The sequence below is a fragment of the Clupea harengus genome, chromosome 8, assembly GCF_900700415.2.
Source record: "Clupea harengus chromosome 8, Ch_v2.0.2, whole genome shotgun sequence".
NCBI lineage: Eukaryota > Metazoa > Chordata > Actinopteri > Clupeiformes > Clupeidae > Clupea > Clupea harengus.
This window is the reverse complement of record NC_045159.1, coordinates 13,302,799-13,326,739: the sequence shown is the minus strand read 5'-3', so window position 1 is coordinate 13,326,739 and position 23,941 is coordinate 13,302,799. Positions and strand designations below refer to the sequence as shown.

The window sequence follows — 23,941 nt, the reverse complement described above, 5'->3', positions numbered from 1 at the left end:
AATATTTTATTTTTTCGGTGAAACGCACCTCAAACACTCGGCAGGAGAAGCCGGCCACCCGTTGTGAAACCCTCCGAGTTCACATTCTCCCCAGTAACCCCTGCGTCTGGCCAAAGATATCTCTCGTGTTCGGTTTGAATCTCATTTAAAAACAACACAGAAGGTAGAAAACATTCAAGATTTATCCTGTCACTGGCTGGAAAAAGAAGAATGGAAAACTAGTGTCCCATGCTTAACCCTTTCACCCTTTGTTTTTACATAAGTTATTCTCATTGAGAAGCATGCGGTTGCACCCTGCCCTGATACAATGGGAGGTGACTTGACCCAAACGCTGATTCTCCAGGCAAGTTTCATTCAGTCAAGTGAGGCGTGTTGGGCAAAGTCGTGACCCCAAATTTTCTGCAGCTGTGGGGATTACTGTGTGTGTGTGTGGTTGCGTGGGTGGGTGTGTGTGTGTGTGTGTGTGTGTGTGTGTGGGAGCTGGTTCATTTTCGCCAAAGCATTTCCAGATATTCCTGATTTGCCGTTGAGTAATGTCATCAGACTGAACACGGACACATTGTAGCACATTAGGGTGTGTGTCTTCTGTGATGTCATTGCAAGAACACTCCACGCACATGTGCTCATAATCTCTTTCGCACAGCTGCATTTGCACACAGATGCACACACACGCACGCACACATGCACACACACACACGCACTCACACAAACACGCACACACACACGCACACACACAAAGGCAAAAGTATGCTGCACAGCAATTGTGCAGGTGCACCCAGACTAAATGTAGACAGATCTAGACAACAATGTGCTCTTACTTACACTGCCCACTGGGATAGTGGCTAAAGTAGGTATTGGTGTGTTCATGTGTTTGTGTGTGTGTGTGTGTGTGTGTGTGTGAGCTCTGCTTGAGCAGGAAAAGTGTGCACTAAATTGATCCTTGGGGAGTAATAAACACACAGCATTTTATCTTGCTTTCGGCGTCCCCCCGGTTCGCTCTGGGTCCAGCGGCTACAACAACACTTAATGGAGTAAGAACAGCAGGCTAATGAGGGGCCGAGCATGATGGCATCTCTCGCCCCCTCCGCCCCCCTACCCCTATCCCCCGTCCGCTACCAAACACACCACGCGCCCTGACCTTCCGCTGTGACCCCGCCCGTGTCTCTGTGCCAGGAGCCCTGACCTTCCGCTGTGACCCCGCCCGTGTCTCTGTGCCAGGAGCCCTATACCCATCTAGGTTTGCTGTCAGATTAAAGGCTGACAGAGCTGACACTCGAAAAGAAAGGATCAGGATGCAGACTTACAAAAAAGTGGTGCCAAGCTTATGACATTCAATACAATCTGTCAATCAATCAATCAATCAAAACAGTCAGTCAGTCAGTCAGTCAATAAATAAATCAACCAGTACAGGTTGCTATCATAACTGAATTCTCATAAAGAGATGTTAAAGGAGTGTAGTGTATAAATCCTGTATACATCCTGAAACAACAGCAGTGCTGAAAACTCTGACATACTCTCTTGGAAGTGGCCAGTGAAAGTTTCTCCAAAACTCCCAAAGGGGCAGCAAATTGCAGGTTTAAAAGTGCAATACCACAGCCTGGAAGCTTATATCCTGCTATTTAGGGGACAATACCTAAGTGCAGTGACTTTATTTTCTTTTCTTTTCACAATCACATACATAGAGGTTTTTATACACTGAATATCTAGCAGAGGCTCACCCAGTCTAAAGCTGGAGAAGGCCACCGTGGAGCCAGAATCCCTGAGCGGCCCCTCTCTATTACTCTTCATCACGTCACCCAACGTCTGAGATCAAATAGAAACATCCTGGTGGTTATAGGGGTGTGTGTGTGTGTGTGAGAGAGAAAGGGAGAGAGAGAGATAGAGAGGCAGAGGTGGCGTTGCGTGGTACACACGGTGCGCACGGTGAAGGAGTGAGTGATTTGAGAGACTTCATCCATCTCCGAGCGTCGTGGCTGTCGGCGGCGCCGCACCGCACTGCACTGCACTGCACTGCACAGGCTCGGGGCTCCGGCACCAGCGCTGGCGTCTCACTCCATTAGTTCACATTAACCTCCCATTTACGGCTCCAGCACCCGTGTAATAGAGAAACAGACAGCTATTGTACTCTTCCGCTCCACGCCCAAGTGTTTTTGGCCCGGATCACACAAGCACTCAAAGCCCTCCCCACCCACACACACACACACACACACACACACACACACACACACACACACACACACACACACACACACACACACACACACACACACAACCCCACACCACAGCTTCCGAAATCAAGCCATTCGTCGCAATTAGCCGAAGCATAAGTCACTGTCACGTCCAATGAAGGGACATCGATTTTGCGCAGGGACGCGGGGACACACGCACGGTCATTGGCAGTCACTCTTTGTAGGGGCGTGAGTGTTTTTTTATTGTTCGTGCCTGTGTGTGAGTGTGTGCGTGTGTGTGTGTGTCCATGCCTGTGTGTGTCTCACTTTTTTGATGCAGCTTAACACAGGGAGTTTGTTCAATGATTATGCCATTAATGAATTACTGTGTGTGTGTGTGTGTGTGTGTGTGTGTGTGTGTGTGTTTCTAAAGGCACTCTTGCCCTGTGTAGGGCTCTGCTGTGAATGTTTTTGTATTTCAGTAACGTTTAATAAACAACTCCGTGTTAGAAAGCTGTACAAATGTCTCCGCAGTCAAGTTGACAAATGTATATTTTTGCTATAACACTTCCTAACACCTACTGAAAGTTGCGCTGCCTGTTACGCAGTACCTGTTTTCAGCAGCCTCATTCGCGAGTGCTTTCTGTGGGCCTCAGACTGGCACAGTGATATTGGCCGTGTTAAGTCTTTCCCGAGCTGAGACAGGTGGGACGCGAAAGGTTCATCTGTCGCCCTGTTCCCCTCAACACCCCCCACCCCCCTTCCCTCAACCCCCCCACACCGCCCCCACAAAACGGGTTCTATCTGTGGCTTGCGGAGCGCGAGCAAGATAAACAACCTTTTTCCCCTGAGAGAAAGGGCTTCATTACTAAAGACCAGGAGTTTGACTCGCAGACCCTGAGAAAAACATCCAACCTTCCTTAACGCTTAAGGTCAGTTGGCCCAGGTGCCTGGCAGGACTCTCCAGGGACTTGCCGCTGATTGTGTGCCCCTGTATGTTTGTGTGTGTGTCTGTCAGGGTATGTGTGTGTGTGTGTGTGTGTGTGTGTGTGTGTGTGTGTGTGTGTGTGTGTGTGTTGTGAGTGTCAGGCTTTGTGTGTGCATATGTGTGTGTGTTCATGACTGTGTATGTGTGTGTGTTTCCATGTGCGAACACGTGTGTTTCCATGTGTATATGTATGTGTGTGTTTTGTGTGTGTGTATACATGTGTGTGTGTGTGTGGTGTGTGTGTGTGTGTATACATGTGTGTGTGCGCGTCTGTGCATGTCAGAGCATGTGTATATTTGTGTGCTTCTACGTGTGTGTACATGTTTGTATGTGTAAGCCTGTGTCCGTTTCCACATAGACATGAGGGCTACACTTTATGTAGCTTGAAAGTAAACTTTAGTTCCGCGCTCTGTCCTCACGGAGCCTCTCGGGGGGCAGATGCTGTGGTTAGGCCCCTGCTCCTCCTCACATTCCCTCCTCCTTCCTCTTGCGGAGAGGATGCCGGTCGCGGAGCGAGCGAGAGAATGAATGAGTGCGGTGGCTAATGAACTTTGACTCGGCGACACAGCCCCCCGACTGCTAGCCTTCAAATGTGGACCATGTGTTGAGAAACAGCCCCACCAGCGTGCGTAAATAACCGGGACGGAGAACAGCCTGCCTTTCTCCTGTGACCCTGACTTACACCGCTCCTCCTGACAATGGTTAAGCCTGGGACACAGAGAATAAGATCGCTCAGTGTGTGTGTGTGTGTGTGTGTGTGTGTGTGTGTGTGGTTACATTAGTTTGTACAGGATGTGGGCATGTCTTTGTGAATGCAGAAGTTGCACGTGCCTTATAGTATATGGTGATCCTTGGGAGAGTATTTATGCCTAGCTACGGGCGTATATATGTATGTTTGTATGTATGTGTATGTATATTTGTGTGTGGGTGTGTACATGCATGTGTGTGTGTGTGTGTTTGTTCATGCTTGTGTGTGTGTGTGTGTGTGTGTGTGTGTGTGTGTGTGTGTGTGTGTGTGTGTGTGTGTGTGTGTGTGTGCACTGCCTGTTTAAAAGCACATGCTGAGAGAGGTGATCCATCATGGTGAAGTCAGCTGTCCAGGGCTGCATTGCCGCGGGTCAGCCGATCGAAGCCTCTGCTGCCTGGACTTTATTATTGCTCCACCAAGAGTAATTGAGTCACAGCAAAGGGGAATGTACAAGCGAGTGTGCAGGTGTGTGTGTGTGTGTGTGTGTGTGTGTGTGTGTGTGTGTATCTCGGTGTGTGTATGTGTGTGTATGGTTAGGGATGAAAATAAGGCAATACCAAAAAGAGAAATTATATCACACAGCTCTTACAGTCTGCATATGTAGAATGTTTTTTTGGGGATATTTAGGGAGTATGTGTGTGTGTGTGTGTGTGTGTGTGTGTGTGTGTGTGTGTGTGTGTGTGTGTGTGTGTGAGTGTGAGGGCTGTGTGTGTGACCGCGGCAGTGTTGGGGTGGTCCTGTGCTGATGTCACGCAGCATGGCAGGCGTCCCTGGCTCTGGCGCTCGGCGCTGCCCTATCGATTTCCCCCTTTATTGAGGTAATAACAGTTTGCTGACGGCACCTCTTCACAAGTGCTGGACTCCATCACGCGCCGGTGAGCGATGAGGGACAGGGAGGCAGAGATGGACGGATGTGTTCGTTGAGCACGTGTGTGTGTCGTACCCCCCTACAAACACACACACACTGACACACCCTCAAACACACAAGCACACACACACACGCACACACACACACACACACACACACACACACACACACACATATATATATATATTACACATATGGAGACAAAGATAGACAAATATAGTCATAGACAATGACGTACATCCTCAGTCACACAATTACATATACACACAATACTAATTATGGGTACACAGACACACACACACACACACACACACACACACACACACACACACACACACACACACACACACACACACACACACACACACACACACACACACACACACACACACACACACTTTCAAGGATCCAGATGGACAGTATAGCCTCACTCTGAGACACACACTCACACATGCAGGGATCTTTCCTCTAAATACTGAGATCTCCTTATCTCCATTTCTCAATACCACACAGAATCTATGAGTGTGCCAGCACAGTAAGCCAGTTATTCCACACTCTCATTACACAAATCAGCCACAAATCAAATGCCAGAAGCACTTGGAATACCCTTTGAACCAAACACACATTTAAAAAGAAACTAATCCGTGCCTGCAGCGCGCACACACACACACGCACACACACACACACACACACACATACTGTCCTAACACACACACACACACTATATTTTTCACATTTGTCACACACTGTATTTTGGATAAGTAGATCAGAGGCGGATTAGCCTTTTGATATCCTAGCTGTAAAAACAGGAGGTAATTTAGTGTAATAGGGTAGTGCTGCGCCGCGCTGCGCTGGCGGGCTGGGAGACTGACCGACGGCCAGCCAGGGACACATGGGCCGGCAGTGACAGACAGGCGGGCACAGACGGTGTAGCGGCCCATGTGAAGGGATTAGCCGGAGGAAGGCAGAAGCTTTAATTGTTCACTGAACATTCACACCATGAGGAGAAGGCAGCCTTTGTGTCCTCTCTTTGGCCCCAGCAAGGCTGGATGTGGCTTAGGCAAAGCTGGGAGGACATGTTTTTTTTCCTTTTTTTGTGGTAGTTTGTTTTTATTCCATTTTCGTTTTCTCCAAATGTGTTTTTTTGACACTGACTCACATTGTGACAAGATGTTAAAAGAACTTTTTCTAATAAGGGTTGCTATGGAGACGTTCTGCTATGACATTGTGATGATTCTCACAGATGGACAGCCAGGGTTATTTGTCCACAGAATCCAAACTTCATAGAAACTAAGTCAAACAGTGCAGTGCTGACATACAAACAAAAATCGGACGTTGAAGCATTTGATTTCAATGTTAGCACGGCTGTTGAGGATAATGGCTTTGGTGAGGCACCGATTGCCACACCTTCTCTGACATTAAACACACCCGTTAGCTCGCTAACCCAGCCCAGATATTCTGGGTCCTGCATCAGAACATCTCAGCACCTCTCAAACGGGACACTGACCAGAGATCTCTCATTTGACTGGAAATGAAAAAGGCCGTCGGCCTGTGTCATACGAGAAGTGAGCTCACAGGGCCAGTGAGCTCATAGGCCCATCCCATCTACACACGCTCTTCCACACACACCACCTGTGATGATGTCAACGTGATGATGAAAGCGCATCGGTCAAGCGCTGATGACCTCAACGCTGTCATCGCACGGCATGAGTTAGCAGGAGAGATGTTGTAGAAGCTCTACTTGCCCAGAAAATCGCTGCTGACCAGTCAATGAAATATATGGTGCCCACCTCCACTTGATGGGTGATGGGATGACTTCATGATGAGCTCGCATTGAAGATGACTTCATTTATTTGTGACACACCCGTTCTATCCCTATGACTAGGTGGACTATATCCCATTCGGTCTATTTAAAGCACTTATGTGGCTACATTAGATGGTGACAGTGTGTCTTGAACGTGACAAATAAATAACACTGTCAGCATATCAGACTATTTCTCTACTCACAGTGTCTGTCCCATAGCACCTCCTCAGGATCACCTCCTCAGGAGCACCTCCTCAGGCTGAAGAATCAAATGTAATGAAATGTGCTGGATTAGGGTAGAGGAGGGGTTGGGGGTCGGGGGTGGGGAGATGGGAGGAGGTTGGTGTCTGGGGAAGATCTTCCACCAGAGAGGGAATGACATCATCACCACTCCCCCCCTCCCGCCCCCCCACCCCCCCAATTCCCTGCAGCAGGGAAGCTGTGACCCTGCTTGTATGATGGCCGTAATAGAACATTAGGAGATGATAAAATTGCAAATGAACAAGCACGGAGATAAATGTATCATGTAATTCTGTTTTTTTCATTCTCCTCTCTCCCTCTCTCTCTCCCTCTCTCTCTCTCTCTCTCTCTCTCTCTCTCTCTCTCTCTCTCTCTCTATCTCTCTCTGCTGGAAACATCAGCCATACAGTCCTGTTTGACCCAAGCATATTTTCCCCTCCATTCCCCTGAGCTTAATGTATGTGGATCACATCAAGAGGGATTATAATTTACACAGTAAAAGCCTGGGATGGGCTTGTGCAGAGGCTCTCCTGTGAGCGCCAACACATGGTCATCAAGCCACCCGTGCATTAGCACCCCTTAAGAGCAGGCCATAAATGTATTTTTAACACCAAACGTCAAAGTGGACCAGGCCGAACTTTAAATTACAGGGCTCTAATTAGTCTTTGGTTATGTTTGGAAATACACTTTGACAAGAGCGAGGGCAGTAACTCATCATAGCTGTTGCAAGGGGGTTGCACATTCTGGTTGATTTATGCTTTCTAATAAGTGGCCGTTCAGAGTGGCACAAAGGGACATTTTTTGTATAGCCATTGAAAGGGAACAATAGTGCGTTGGGAAGTGTGGGAGCTCCTCACACGAGGCTGCAGCAGAGCCATGTGTCATTACAGATGCGTTTCGATACGTCACACGAGGCTGCAGCAGAGCTATGTGTCATTACAGATACATCTCGATACGTCCCGTACTCCGGTCTGACCCTGACGCGACGCAACGCTTGTGAGAGCGAGTGCAGGAGAGGGAGATTGAGAGAGAGAGAGAGGGCGGCCATTCCTCTTTCTCTTTCTGGGCCGTGCGCCTCATCTGGGGGGCCGTTTAGGAGCAAGCCGGTTCGGTTCATGATTTCAGAGACCCGAAGGGAATCAGGTGTCCCCCCCCCCCTCCCCTCACCATCACTTCTTCAGTACATAACAACTCCCCACCCCATCCCCGCCTCAATCTCCTACCTGGCATCTTAGACTGGTTTTACTGTTCTGTTATAGAGCGGGGAGGAGGAGGAAGAGAAAGACGAGCTCATTTACACACAAACACACACACACACACACACACACTCACACACACAGGCAAATGAATCACACTGATGCCACCTCAGCTGAAACACTCCCCCCACACACACCACCATCCCGTCTTCAGCTCATCCAATCTTCTCTGACTATGACTGGAGAATATGTCATGGAGGAGGCAGAGAGGGGTATGGAGACCGCATTCAGGGTATTGGACTCAGATGGAATGGGGGGGGATCCAGACAGTTTGCGGGTTTCAAATATTCACAGTGCAGAACATGGACTGAATTGCCACTGATTGACTGTGTGCTGATATTCTGAGGTGATTACAGTGGAACATTTAAAGGGTGTCCTTAGGCTACATGTGTTTTTGTCACTGGAGGAAGTCTAGTCAGACAGAGAGAGGCACGGTGTCAAATATTTGTCTCTGAATCAATGGCGAGGATGGGAAGGTGTTTTAGCCATTAAGGCATGAGTGTGCCTTGGGGGTGGAGGGGAAGGGGGGGCACGGCACGGGCCACCGTGCCCGCTTGTCCCGTGGGCTCCTGGGAAAACGGAGCCGTGTTCTCCCATCACGGCAGCACCATCAGCGCTGTGGCCCATCCGCCCTGTCGGCCCCGCTCCCCTCATCTCCATCTAATTGATGTCTTCCCTGAGCGCACACGTTGCCGCCATCCATGGGGGCTCCCCGCCTGCCTGCCCACCCACCCACCTCACAGCCCCCCTCTACAGCTCCCCAGACCTCTCCATCTCACTTTCTATCTCCCTCTCTCTCTCCACTCCCTGGCTCCCTCGCTCTCCCCTCTCTCTCTCTCTCTCTCTCTCATGCTGAGGTGGTATTGTGGGAGGTAGGGGAGTAGTTGATAAAGCCTGGCTCGCTGTCCTCCGCCTCTTCGCTCCACTGCCTCCATCCATTCAGCAGCAGGCCAACCCCCCCCCCTCTTCTCCTCTCTCCCTCTCACTCATGCCTCCCCCCTCCAGCCCAAAGCGCTGCTACTGTAATGAGAGGTTAACGCGATGGCAGCATTGCCATAATTGAGTGAATTTAGCACCTTGGACAGCGCACTAAAACTCCTTATTGCCTATCTGACCCCCCCACACACACTACCCGCCCCCCTTCAACCACCCCCTTCACCATCCCTCCCTGCCCCCCCCCCCCCCTCACACACACACAGTGCTGTTGCCCCGTGTGGGGCAGGTGTGAGCTGTGTCGCTCTCAGGGGCTGATTGAGAGCCGTGTGCTCCACAAGCTCCAGGGCCCGTTTGCAGAGGGAGCAGGCGGCGGCTGGCGAGGGAGAGCAATTTTCTAGCTGTCGCTTCACCACTGTGCTCTCTATGACTTCCTCTCTCCCTCTCTCTCTCTATCTCTTTTCTCAGCCTAACTATAAAGTCCTCAAAATGACATTACGAGGTTCAGTATTGGTGCAAATATGTAGATGTATGTATGCTGGGTGTTGATGGATACGTTAATGTGCATTTCTGTGCACTCACTTTGATTCCAAGTAGCAATTCCATTGTGTGTGTGTGTTTGTGTGTGTGTGTGTGTGTGTGTGTGATGAATTCCCTGTAATGTATTGCATTTCACTGATTTCCACACAGAAATGCATGAAAGCTAATCTTAACAAAATCTTGACATTCTCCAATGTTTCAAAGAAAACTACGACAGAGCAAAAAAAAGCAAATACATAGCTTCAGTATGACAGGAAAATGGTTGTAATTACCGTTGTGTGTGTGCTCCCCAGGGGAAGCACATTAAGATTAAAGATAAGAGCGAAGTTTCTACGGACGCCACTTTGGATGTGACGAGTTGGATGTGGAGAATTTTTTATTTTTTTTTCCCATCCGCTGCTTTTTATCATGCCGAATGTTTGGGCAGGGTTTTTCCCCCTCCTTTTGTGTGTGTGTGTGTGTGTGTGTTTGTGAAACTATCTCTCTCTCTCTCAGCCATTGTTCCTCATTAGGCAGTGCACATCGAGCCGATTGCAGTTGTATAATCGCCATTGAAATGTTATGGGAACCGCCTTCACTGAGTTATGTCGCAACAAGAATGAATAGGGCATGGAGGAACTGCAGGACCTTTAGACATAGATTGCATTGTCTTTCCCAAATGGGGAACAGATGTGGGGTGCGATGCTTTATTCCGACAGACACTGAACAATTGAGCCAACAGCAGTTCCATGAGTTTGTGTTGACCACAATGTTACTAAAAGGAAATTCTTAAGTTTTCATGGAAGAAGCCCCGTTCCATATTTATGCAGTAAATCGTCAAGAGACATAAAATAAAAAAAAGATGAGTTCCATTGTGGGCGCTTCATTCTTGTACGAAACGGTGCATGTCCCAAAACAAGTTCAACAAACCCCTGTTGTCGTGGTTGCTTTTTTCATCTGTTTTAATCTTCTTTTCCCCTCTCTCTCTCTCTCTTTTTCTTCATTGTGCAGGAGGTCATTCTCAAGCGGGCGGCAGATCTTGTGGAAGCGCTGTACGGAATGCCTCATAACAACCAGGTGAGCATTCTATTTCTCCCTGTCCCTGGGAGAGAAGAAAAAAAAACAGCACTCCACCAGGTTAAAGCCCATTAATAATTAATCCCTTAATGGTTAATAGAGCCCTTATAAATCATTAATAACATGCTAACAAGACATGTTCCCATGAATTATTTTATACCGGCGCTAATGTATCAGCGCTCTGTGAAGACACCGATGAAGCAGTGATTACACCGTCGCGCCAAGCGAGCCATTTGTAACCATCAGTGTCACTTCCTCTCCGTGTGCACTCACTAAACTGTGGGAGATAGGAAGGCGCAGGTGACGGCGGCGGCAGCATTAGCATGTGTTAGGGCCTGTGGTTACACACCTGTAGGGGGAGAGAGAGTGAGGATCTGTCTTGGGTCCAAGACTACATGATGAGGAAGTGTGTGATCTCATACCTGCCACCAGTGTGATACTTAGAATATTAGAACTGACTACAACAGCATTATACAGTTATAACACTTTTTGTGTGTGTGTGTGTGTGTGTGTGTGTGTGTGTGTGTTTCCTGTGACAGGAGATCATCCTGAAGCGAGCTGCTGATATCGCAGAGGCGCTGTACAACGTGCCCCGGAACCACAACCAGCTGTCGGGCCTCACCAACAGCTCCGTGCACGCGGGCATGATGGGGGTCAACTCCTTCCCCGGCCAGCTCGCCGTCAACGTGTCTGAGAACTCACAAGGCGGGAACCAGGGTGAGCAACTGGACACCCTTCGCTTTCTGTAGATAAAAGCCATTTCATTGGCTTTAGCTACAGTCCACATGCAACCTTTATCTATTGTCTACAAGCGGTTTTGCCACTGCAATTTGTCAGTAAATATGAATACTCAGGGCCAAAAGGAGTTATTTGCACCTAATAATCATACAATGCTATAATATGGATAGCTAAAGAACAACAAGAGGGCTCTTCAGAGGGTTTTGTAGAGCTGTTATAGGTTCCTGTGTGACGATTTGTTGGAAAATCCATAAATGTACTCGACTGAGATGACTTTAAAACAGTTAATTCTTATGTCTTTACATGTGGAGTTTCAATGTATCTTCTGCTGGTGCATGTCCTATAAATGCTCTTACATTTCCATAACATATCTCCACCGATAATGGCAGCTTCCTCTTTGAAGATTCCCTGCAATTATGAACAATTAGGCTCTATATCCATGGACAGTTGAAGTGTACCTTTACCTTTAAAGTCAATATAAATAACAAACCTGATTTGCAAGTCTAAAATGATTCTTTGTATAGCCATCATTAACACTTCCCCTTCTGTCTTCCGCTCTCTTTCTCTCTCCCTCTCTCTCCCTCCCTCTATCTCTCCCTCTCTCTATCCCTCTCTCCCTCTCTCTGTCTCTCTCTCCATCTCTGTATCTCCCTTTCTCTCTCCCTCTCTCTCTCTCTCTCCCTCTCTCTCCCTCTCTCTCTCCCTCTCTCTCCCTATCTCTCTCCCTCTCCCTCGCTCTCTCCCTCTATCTCTCTCCCTCTCTCCAGGCTTTAGCCGGAACACCAGCAGCGTCTCGCCGCATGGCTACGTGCCCAGCTCCACGCCGCAGCAGACCAGCTACAGCTCCACCAGCATGAACGGCTACGGCAACAGCGGCATGTCCAACCTGGGCAGCTCGCCCAGTTTCCTCAACGGCTCCGCCGCCAACTCCCCCTATGCCAGTGAGTCACGCCGTCAGGGCCCGCCCGCGTCCTAAATGAAATGTTCGTTTACTACTCCTCGCTCCGTCCCGTGGATAAAGGAGTGCCGTTTTTTCCCGGGGCTGTTCGCTCCGTGGTTTGCATTTATAAAAAAAAACGGGGAGCTCCGTCATTTGGGTTCACTGCTGCCGGTCTGACTTTGGGCTTTGTTTTGTTTTGTTTTTCGGTTGTATTTGTTTGTAGTTGTGGTAGAGTTCATTTATCAGGCAGAGCTGTGCAATGTCTTGTTTTTCGCAGAAGTGGTGCAAGACGGTAAACCAGGAACTAAAGCAAAATACTCCAACGTAGTTTGTTCCACTGACTTTACCCCCTGATTGCAGTTCCCAAGATCAGACAGAAAGCCCAGTGCTTTTTCACTTTATAGTAACAAGGCTTCTCATAGGCAGGACAGTAATTTTGCACACAGAAAGGGCTCTTGTTCTCTCTATTCAAGAGGATAACTGGTATGTTAATTATAGATAGATTATTGTGGGCAATAGAGGTATCAGTGGATTTGATGCCTCAATCAGAGAATGTTCCAAAACATAAGGAGAAGCATGTTTATTTTTGTTTCATTTGAGTGGATGTCATTGAGGTTGACAGCAAAGCTCTCAGATCTTCTTTCTGTAGCACTAGGTTTCCTGGCAACCTCCCAATATTCGAGTCTTACATGGCTGTTAGGAGCTAGTCCCCCCCCCCCCCCCCCACCACCACCACCACCACCACCACCATGTCTTTGAACTCAACTACACCTTCTCAACTCTGTTACTCTTTTGCTAATTTCCCTTATTGTAGCCCTTTCTCCAGTGAAGCAAGCAGCAGAAAGTGTCAGAGAGAGAGATAAAGCAGATCGCGGGTGGGGTGGAGGAGAGAGAGAGAGAGAGAGAGAGAGAGGGAGGGGGAGGTGTTGGTCGGCTGCCCTTGGGTTTGTTTAGCTTAATTGTGAAGGGATCGGGTGGAGAGGGGGGGTTTACATTTCTCTTCTTCTTCTTTTCTGTTTCTTTTCTTTTTCTTCTTCTTCTTCTTCTTCTTCTTTTTTTTTAAGTCTGGCGTTTGAGCTCGAATAGAGAGAGAGGCTTGGCAAGGCGACTGAGGACGGCCTCCCGCGGGCGAAAACAATAGCAGCAGATTGCAACACACCGCACCACAAACGCTAACGCCGCAGAGCCAGGGGGAGGGGGGGAGGTGGGGGAGGTGGGTGGTATAAGACGTGGGGAACTCTGGCATCGCCGCACGAGGCCGTCCCTCCAGAAGCCTCCCGAGCAGCACGGTGCTTTGAAATGAAATTGAAAAGCCCCGTTGCGCGTTTGCCACGCCTCGCCGCTCATGTCACGCAGCCGCCCTCCATCCCGCTCTTGCGCTCCGAATTAAAGAGTGTTAATTAAATCAATAAACTAATTGGAGGGGTAACAATTCAATTTCACCACTTTGGTCCCTGAGATGTTAACAAGTATTTTAAAAAGGCCTGCCGGCTCCATTAGACACTTCCAATCAATCCAGAGGCAGGCGATGTGGTTCCAATTTTCATTAATTGATTAGTTAGGAGTTGATAAATGGATTCTGCCATTGTTACATGGGTCTGCTATGAAGCTATTTAAATGGAGCAGTGCTTAGGTGGTCTACCTTTTAAAGGGTTATCAGTGGGACTGACATTAAAAGAGCTGTGAATGCTAGGTTTGGCTGCGTTCCCAAGAGGGCGAGTTGTGGATTTTTAACATAATAAGAATTGGTTGGTGTAAGATTGCAATATGTAGTTAAGTATCAAAGGGATGTGGGGATGCTTGTTTGGAATAAATACAGTAGTTTTTTTATGTACAGTAATCTTCTGCTTCTTGTGCTTTTATTTGACAGTAAACTACTTTTTATGTTTAGTTGAGTAATCTCATTTCCTGTAATCTGTAATCTCTTTCAGATACTGCTTTTAATTTATGATGGACATACTATCGCACTTTCCTTTTAAAAAGAAGATGTTGTTTTCCGTTTTTGTTGAGAGTAAACGGTTTTTGTTTGTTTCTTTCTTTCTTTTTCTCTGCTGTCGGCCACTCAGTCGTCCCGTCCAGCCCCACCATGGCCTCCTCCACCAGCCTGGCCTCCAACTGCAGCAGCTCCTCCGGCATCTTCTCCTTCTCCCCCGCCAACATGGTGTCGGCCGTCAAGCAGAAGAGCGCCTTCGCCCCCGTGGTGCGACCCCAGAACTCGCCCCCACCCACCTGCACCAGCTCCAACGGCAACGGTCTCCAAGGTGAGCACACTTTTATATTGTTTTGGTTTTTGTTTTAGTTTTTTTCCACAAACCGCCTCCACTCTCCTGCCCATCACTGTCAACGGCTCTTTCTTTCTTTCTTTCTTTCTCTCTCTCACTCCTTGTACCTTGCTCCATACTTCACCCCTTCTCTGCACTTAAATAACACTGCTTTGTTTTATCCCCAATCCCCCCCCCCTCTCTCTCACAACTCCTTCCCTCCCTCTTTCGTCCTCCTTCTCCCTTTAGATCAGTCTTTTGTGGATTCTAGCAAGTACACCCCATCCAGCGCTCTGCAGGGGCTGGCCTTCTCCTGAAGTACGTTACTACTCACCCTCCCTCTAGCACCTTACTCACCTTACTCACCCACACACACACACACACCTTTACTGTGTATCCACAACCCACACACACACCTCTACTGTGCATCCACGACCGCCACACACACCTTTACTGTGCATCCACGACCGCCACACACACACCTCTACCGTGCATCCACAGCACACACACCTTTAGCGTGCATCCATCTCCTGCGCCCCACTCCTGCTGCATTTGTCTCACTCATCCTGCAACACACACACACACACACACACACACACACACACACACACACACACACACACACACACACACACACTTCTCCTGGCTTGATGTTGCTTACTCCCTGTTGTAATTTCTGTTCGTTGTCTTCACTCACAAAAGTCATCACTGCACCTCGCCATCATCTGCCTGCAAACTAAAATGACTGACATGAAAGATAAAGGCTACTTTACTATTCCGAGCTGATTCCCTGGCAATTGAGACCACATGCTACTGAAGCGGTTCTTGGCTAATGGCGACAAATGGTGTGGCATCCGGATTCATTCAGTGTGCTGTACATGTATTATGGCAAGTTGTGTCTAAGCCTCACGCGTGTGCAGTGAGGAGACATCATAGGAGGTAAGGGTCTCTGAGCGGAGGGCCTGAAATAGATTGTCAACACTGAAATACTGAGGCTAGTCAGCAGAAACCGTGTTACATCTCGTGTATGCATCTGTGTGTGTGTGTGTGTGTGTGTGTGTGTGTGTGTGTGTGTGTGTGTGTGTGTGTGTGTGTGTGTGTGTGTGTGTGTGTTTATGTGGGTGTGTCTTTGCGTGTGTGTGTGTGTGTGTGAGAGAGAGAGACAGAGAGAGAGAGAGAGATTATGTGCCTTTGTGTGTGTAAGACTATGTATGTGGTGGCATGTATGTGTGTGTGTGTGTGTGTGTGTGTGTGTGTGTGTGTGTGTGTGTGTGTGTGGGAAAGACATAGAGAGAAAGAGAGAGAAAGGGGTGTGTGTGGGTGTGATTCAACTCTACCTTCAGACACATCCCTCTCCTCTCTGTCTCTGTCTGTTTGTGCCACACACGTATCTCTCTGATCAAATGCTTCCAGTGTAGACAGCCATGATCAAACAGGACAGCTAGCGAGTTTTGTTGAGTCGAGTTGTTGGCAGCTCGCTATGTCAGGAGGACTGAGAAAGAGTGAGAGAGAGAATGAGAGAGAGAGAGAGAGAGAGAGAGAGAGAGAGATTGTGGGGGGAATGCAGAAGAAAGGGGGGAAAAAGTAAAAGCACAGTTCTGTTCGTGTGGTGTGTGTGTGTGTGTGTGTGTGTATGCTTGAGAGTGTGAGTGGGGTGGTGTTTGAGGATTTGACTGTGCTGTTGGTGAATGTCATTAGTAGAACTCATAAAAAAGACAATGTGCTATCAGGGCTATCCAAACCAGATTGGGTGGATTCTATTCATCCAAAAACACTCAAAAAAACTTTAAAAATTTGATGTAGATACATTTTCTTTTTTGTTTGGTTTTGTGTATGTGTGCGTGTGCACGTGTGCACGTGTGTTTGTGTGTGTGTGTGTGTGTGTGTGTGTGTGTGTGTGTGTGTGATGTCTGCAAGTCTGCCTGCTTGTCTGTCTGTCTCTGTAGGAGTGTGAGATTAGTGAGTGGGTCTGTGTGCTTTCCTTGATTCCATCAGCAATAGTGACTTCAAGAACACAACGCCTGCAGAAAAACACCACCACTATCATCTTTTGTAACTGTCAGCAGTTGCAGAACTAATGTCAACTCAAATCTGCAGCTATAAGCACTTTCTACTTCCCAGACCACTATCTGTACACACACATCTTATCTAAAAGAAAAGAATGCATGGGAGAATAAAATCTTATGGCTAATGTATATACACATATATTTTTAGGAGTATTCTTCGGCACTAAATAGCACCTCCAATGGAAGGTTAGACAAGAAATATTTGACAAGGCATGACATGATATTGAGGCAGGAAGTATCAACGTATATTAAGCAAGCATATATAACAATATATAACAAGCATATTTCATCATACATGAAAATTAACATGAGACACCCTGAAAGGTTTTAGTTTATGGATACATTTCGGTGAATACATTGCTAATTTACTTCAGTCAAAGTACAGTCTACAGTCAAATTAGAGTAGATTCTACATGTTTGTACATGAGTACAGACGGATGGGTACAGACAGCATTATCAGCCTTGCCACATCTAGTGCATCAAGTGTGCCCACCATGTTGCCCACCACTGTAAGACTCGCCGCCACAGCATACCGTCACCATAAGCCAAGAACCAGTCCACCAGCATGCAGGGCATATTCCAGGGTATCAGCCAAAGGATGGCATTCCGGTCCATGTGAAACACACAACAATGACTTTTCAGTGGAGTATTAAATTAAGACTTTAGCATTTAATTTGCTAATTTGAAAAGATGCACTGTGCATTCGGTCTCTCTCTCTCTCTCTCTCTTTCTCTCTCTCTCTCTCTCTCTCTCTCTCTCAGCTTAGCTGCAGGGATGCGAGGGATGTCGTCATTGCGTTTGTCCCGCGCTGGCGTATGATTTGAGACCCTCATTAGGAATATGTCTGTTCCTCACATGCTGACAAGTGTCGCCAGCATTTGAAGTGAGCGTGATGCAAGGGCCTTTACAAGCCCAGAAAAACAAGGCCCGGAGTGTGTGCAAACAATTAAGGGTGGCGGCACATGCAGCCACAGCCGAAGCACTCCGAGAGTCGCCCGTTCCGTGCCAAATTGGCGACTCCACTGACGAGATATTACGATTTATCCCTTATTTGAAAACATATTTCAGTCATCGGGCCCTAGTTTGTTAGGCAGATGTGTGAACAGATTGCTGTGTTTAAAGAGTTACGATGTGAGGAAAATATGAGGCAAAGTTGGGTTACGTGGCTAATGCTCTCTCTGCTTCTCTCCCTTCCTCCCTCTTTCTTCCTCTTTCTCTCTCTCTCTCTCTCTCTCACTGTCATCTTCTGTCTTTCTTTCTTCTTCACAGTGATTCCTGGAATGATTGTCCCTCCCATGTAGTGGGCGTGTGTTTGAGCATGTGAGAGCTAGCGGATGTGGCGTTGTGACGTTGACTCCCCCTCTCACCCCTCCGACCCGACCCGACATGACCCAACCCGATCCGATCCCCCTCTCCCTCCTTCCTCGCGTGTGTACAGAAGACTCCGGTATCGGACCGCACCTGCAGTCCCACTCTGAAGAAACACAAACACCTATCTCAGGCCCTTTTTAAAAAGGATTCACGTTTGAACAAAAAAAACAGAAAAAGAAATGAAGACAGAAGAGAACAAGATACAGAACCATTGCGACAACCTCTTTTGATGTGATATATTTGTAAACACCTTGTAGACACTTTTTAAGGGGAAGGCGAGGCCACCATTGATATTTAAAGCCCAGTGCCCACAAGAACAAAAGAAAAAAAGGAAAAAAAAAAGAACAAAAAACAAGAGCTTTGTTTATTTTGAAGGATGTGCTCATAATTTGCTATCATCATTGTGTGTTTTTGTTTAGTTATGTTTTTTGTGCAAAAAGTATGTAATGCCCATATATGAAATGTAATATACACAACAGACACTATGTTACAGTAGTTTCTGTTTATGACTTTTTACAATTCGTGAAGGAAAAACATTTGTGAAGGGAAAAAAAAAGTGCTGACATCTGTAAGTAAGTAGCAGTAAGGCCCTAAACGAATGTTTACAGAAACAACTATTTGCTTCACTCCCATGATACAATCACAACATAGCCAGACCAACCTTGGGTTCGCCAATTTGCCATTGGATGAACTCGCAGACAACCAGACTGAGTTGAACTATGCTATTTATGGACACTGACTTGTTAACTATGCATCACAAACCTAGAAGTTCCAGACGACTCCATCTGCAGGAGTGCCAGCTGCTCCACAGAGTTCTGTTCTGGAGCAGCTGTAAAAAATACAACTACAACTAAACATTTTACAAGAGAGACATATGCATCCTAATCAGAATTGTGATAATCCTGATAAGCAGATACGATTCACGCAACAACATAGCCCAACAAAAATCTATTTTTTTGTGGTGGCATTTTCACTTGTAAGGGAGGCATGGTATTCAGTTTGCCAACTGCATCAAACAATAATGCTGTCAGTTTATAGCCCTGATTCTGTAGCTGCCAAAAGTCTGAGTTAATTGTAGGGAAATGGTAAAAAAGCGACAGATATTGACCAATATGCATTCTTTTAATACTGTAGCCAAACATGTCCCCCCCCCCCCCACACACACACACACACACACAAAAACCCACACAACACCTCCTGTTCTGCTGTACTTAGCAGTGCCTCATCTGCTGATAACATCCAGTGATAACATTCATTATATCTTTTATAAAATAGATTTTTGCCATGTCCACGGTATCCATTTTAAGTTAGTTTGCCAAGAGAATGTAGTTTAGTCACTGAAAGCTGACAGAACATCCTGCTCTACTGAGAGTAACCAGAGCCTCCTCCTGTGTTCCGAGGAGTCCCTCAGCCGGTCATACAAGCGTTCAACTACAGCCAAGGGAAGCCAGTTTTAAGTCCCAAATTGTCCGAAGCCTTTCTCGTTAGTCTATTAATGCCATCTGTGAAGCAAAGTCAATGAAGGAGGCAACATTTTTAAAAGGGTCTGTTGCCATGTTTTCAATTTTTATTTAAAAAAAGAACTATGTATGAATGCAATATTTCTTTCTGTTAAGATTTCTTAGTTTGAGTCAACAACTGTCACTTATCTCCTTACTGTAATGATAACAACATCTGGAGATTGGAAAGGGAAGTTCCGAAAGTGGTTTTCATTAGAGAATGGGTCGTTTTTGATTTCCCACTTGGCCATAAAGGGAATAGTAATATACAAACGAGCAAGCACTGTAAAGGTTTTCCAACCCCTCGTCGAAAAATTAGAGTTTAACCTTTTTCTTTTTCTATTTTATTTTTGTTGTGTGTTCTGTGTGTTTTGTATATAGTAATAACTATGTTAGTCTTTGTGATTTTTTTTCCCGTTTGTTTTGTTTGCCAAAGTTTTTTTTGTTTGAAAAAGATATTTATACATCAAAAGAAGTCTTAAGGCAGCTTCACAGTATAGTGTCACTGATTCTATGTTTACTGCATAATCAAAGATCTCATCAATTTTAGCTTGGAGAGTTTGGATATTACAAAAGGGATATGTATAAAATATCCATATAAATATTGTGTGTATGTATCGCTTGAATTTGTACATTGCTTCTATCCCTGTCATTCATGTGTTTAATATTGTGAAAAAAGTGCCGATTTGATTAGATTTTTTTGTCTGCCATTATTGTCCTTTAATGTGATTTTTAGATTTTTTTTTTTATTTTTATGTTGTCTTGTGCATAAAACCATTCTCCCATTTATATTTCATCGAACAAAAGCCATTGTCTATTTTTGTATCATTTGTAAGTTAATGAAAATGTTCATGTTTTTTTCCCTTTTATGTTGAATTTGTTTTTCATATGGCAAAAGTAGTGCATTATTCTCATAGTATTAGTTATATGGATTTTGAGAATAGATAAGTATATCATATGAATATCTTTTTTTGTTTGTTTGTTTTGCTTTTTTTCATAAACTAATACTGTTAAAACCGTACAATATGCATGGATCTTATCCTCCTGGAGCTGCATTTGTGTGCAGGAAGACCATTTTGGCAGTTAAAGATAATAATAATATTGATAATGATAATAATAATAGTAGTAGTAGTAGTATGAAGATTTTCTGGTTTTCTTTTATCATCTCTTTTTCTTGTTTCCATTTTTGCGTTATTTAAATCGGCATCTTAGTTTCCCCCCCACACCATCTCCTCTGTCCCAGGGAGTGGCGGAGTCAGATCCCATCCTGAGTCCCCCGCAGCCCGGGCCAGTCGTGTCAGTCTCAACCAGCAGTTTAGATGCCTTAACAATGCAAACCCGCGCCATCGTCCACCGTGTGCCACCGTGTTCTCTCACCCACTCTCTGTCACACGCCACCCATGGAATGCCCCAGAGGGGAGAACGAAGGCAGTGGCACCCAACTTTTTTTGGGTGGATTTCCTTCTCAGTTAATTAGCGGCAGTTCAGTTTGAAGAGCAGGACTAAGTGTTTAGATGCACCAGCATTTAACACACTGGATTTCACAGACATGTTTAGTTACACTTCTGAAACCCCATGTTATTTACATAACTGGAGCACAACAGTGAGTGAATTCAAAAACAAAACAAAAAATGTAAAATGACACAACTTTTTTTTTTTAATATACAGTTTCTTCTTTACTGTTGAGGTTGTTTGAACTCACCTGCACGTGTGTGTGTGTGTGTGTGTGTGTGTGTGTGTGTGTGTGTGTGTGTGTGTGTGTGTGTGTTTCTATGGCTGAGCTGCCACTGAGAATAGATTTCCAATGTGTATATTTTAAGGGGGTGTAGACAGCCACCATTGCCACTCATACTGTGTGTGTGCACGTGTGTGTGCATTCTGGTGTAATTATCACCCTTCTGCTGAGGTAAACTTAAGGATTCTTTTGAAGGCAATGCCATATTATTTCCCCCGTTGCAGTTCTTTTTGAGGGACAACAGTGCGGTTGTCATTACAAAAATATACACGTGATGAATAGCAAAACAACAGCACAACAATACACACACAACTTCTGAGGACAATTGTACATTACTGCAACTGATTTTATCATGCTTATGCCCTGTGCTCTTGAGCCTTCAGTCCCCACTTGAAAATTCAGCCATCTGTGGATCCTTACTCTGTTGGTCACCTGGCCAATCTCCTTGTGTGTGTGTGTGTTTGTTTGTGTGTGTGTGTGTGTGTATGTGTGTGTGTGCGTGTGTGTGTGTGTGCGCGCGCGTGTGTGTTGAGTGAGTGAGTGAGTGAGTGTACCGATTGTCCTTTGAGAAGGAATTGTGGCTTATTTATTAAATTTCTAAAGGTTATTTTAGCCATATGTTTTTGGAGGAGCAAAAGAAAATGTCAGATATAGGATTTTGATGATCAGCGTTTGTACAATGCACACAATGTTACTAAATGTATCAGCATTTTGATTTGACTCAGTCTCCTACCTTTTTTTTTGTTGTTGTGTTAAAGGGAAGTTTTCTTTTCCAGGGGACTGTGCAACTTCTTATTCTTCACGGCAAATTGGTGGACACTGTCTGTCCAACAGTTACTCGTTAAAAACAAACAAACAGGAAGAAACCTTTGACCTTGTATCATCCTCGCTCCCAAACCTTGTCTTTGACTGGACACTCAGAGCAGTTCTATATTGATAGGAAATAGAGAAAAATGAAACTACTGTAAAGATTATGTTTTTTTGATTAACTTTGGAGTGTAAAAAAAAAAGAATTTTCAACTTTCACGATATTTAATTAAAGTTCCCTCTTGTCTGTGAGCCTTTGTGTGTTCTCGTGTTTATTTCTCTTGAACGTTCTAGAACATTGTTGAGTTCTAAGCTGGGGTAAAGTTCTGAAGAACAGAGAGTGCTCGAACTCGTACAGCCTTCAACACTCTGTGTACTGACAGAATGTTCTAAGGCAGTGCGCTGGTTTGATTGGGCACAGAGAATTATTACACAGACCAATTAGAACCTGACACTTCCTGCCTCTTTTAATAGAGACACATCTTTAAATTAATCTGTTTCATTAATATATCACAACCTAATAACACACAGAATATTTCCACTGTTCTTCAACACACAGACACAAAATTACTCACACACATGTATACTCGCACGCGCACACACACGCACACACACACACACACACACATACACACTAATGTTGCCTTCCAAGTTATTAATTGAAATGCACCTTGCATGTAATTGATTCATCATTTGCATTTATGGTCATCAGCAGAGAGGAATCGCTCTCTCTCTCTCTGTTGTTTTTCCATTGTGCATATTTAATTTGAGCCACTCTCCCATGATTAGACCATATTAGATCTTTCTGCTGACCCCACCGAGTTCCAGGGGGCTCTGCAAAGCATTATGGGTGTTCTGTTAGTTAAAAGGAACAGCTGGGATTTTTCTGGAAATTTGATTTGGATTCATTTTAGCCATTAGCTATGCACACTGCCGAAAATGTGGGCGCACCACGTGGATTTAATGATTTGTTTACCGATCGCTGAGGGTTTGTATCGGGAGACGTCGTCCAAAACATAATGCGAAGCAAGTGTGGGGACTGAGAATGGGGAGTTAATGGGGGATTAGGACTGATAAACTCATGCCAATGGGAAATGTGACAAATTCAGGAATACTGCTTTCCAAATACGCTTTTCCAAATAGTGTATGGATGTGTGCGTGTGTTTGTGTGCATATGTGTGTGTGCAATCGTGCATGTGTGTGTGTGTGTGAGTACGTGCTTCCGTACTTGCTTGGGTTTGTTTTCCCACATGTTTAAAATAGATTTGGCTCAGCAATGACATCTCCTTCGTAAAAAGAATTTCTGAGAACAAAAGGCTGCCAGCGTTTACCCTATTACTTCTGTATACCAGACTTGTCCCAAAACACACACAGACACATACATGCTTACGTACATACATACATATATACAAACACACACACACACACACACACACACACACATACATACTTACATACATACATACATTCATACAAACACACACACACACACACACACATATACACAAATACATATATTCATTCATACATGCAAGCATTAGCTCCCATGATCCACAAATAAACACACTATCACGTAGGTTCATGCCCAGAGAAACATAACCACTTAAAAAAATAAAACAGCGCACGCATTCACACACATCCCTGCGGACGCCCACACACACACACACACAAAAACAGCACGTTTGCATCATAAGCGCAGGAGGTGTGTTTGGCATAGTCACGGGGTGCTAGAACAGTGGGGTTAAGTGACAGGTCTCCTAGGCTTCCATTAGCTAATGGATCAGAGAGAGAGCGAGTGTGTGTGTGTGTGTGTGTGTGTGTGTCTGTGTGTCTGTGTGTCTGTGTGTCTGTGTGTCTGTGTGAGAGAGTGCTGTGCATCCCCTCCCTCCCTCCCTCCCTCCCTCTACTCCTCCTCTTTCCCCT

The 23,941-nt window shown here is 45.8% G+C and overlaps 1 protein-coding gene across 2 annotated transcripts in view; it reads left to right on the top strand.

Annotated features, from left to right (window-relative positions):
• LOC105896238 (EBF transcription factor 1) overlaps window positions 1–22,165 on the top strand; it is a 152,700-nt gene extending 130,535 nt beyond the window's left edge. Inside the window, exons 12-17 of one of the 2 annotated variants that reach the window (XM_031571959.2) lie at window positions 10,536–10,601; window positions 11,141–11,318; window positions 12,107–12,280; window positions 14,346–14,540; window positions 14,790–14,858; window positions 17,876–22,165. In XM_031571959.2, the coding sequence (XP_031427819.1) occupies window positions 10,536–10,601; window positions 11,141–11,318; window positions 12,107–12,280; window positions 14,346–14,540; window positions 14,790–14,857 (681 nt within the window). In that variant the 3' untranslated portion in view covers window position 14,858; window positions 17,876–22,165. The remainder of the gene's footprint in view (window positions 1–10,535; window positions 10,602–11,140; window positions 11,319–12,106; window positions 12,281–14,345; window positions 14,541–14,789; window positions 14,859–17,875) is intronic. The other variant, XM_012822976.3, reaches the window with a different exon arrangement.
• Window positions 22,166–23,941: the final 1,776 nt, after the last annotated feature.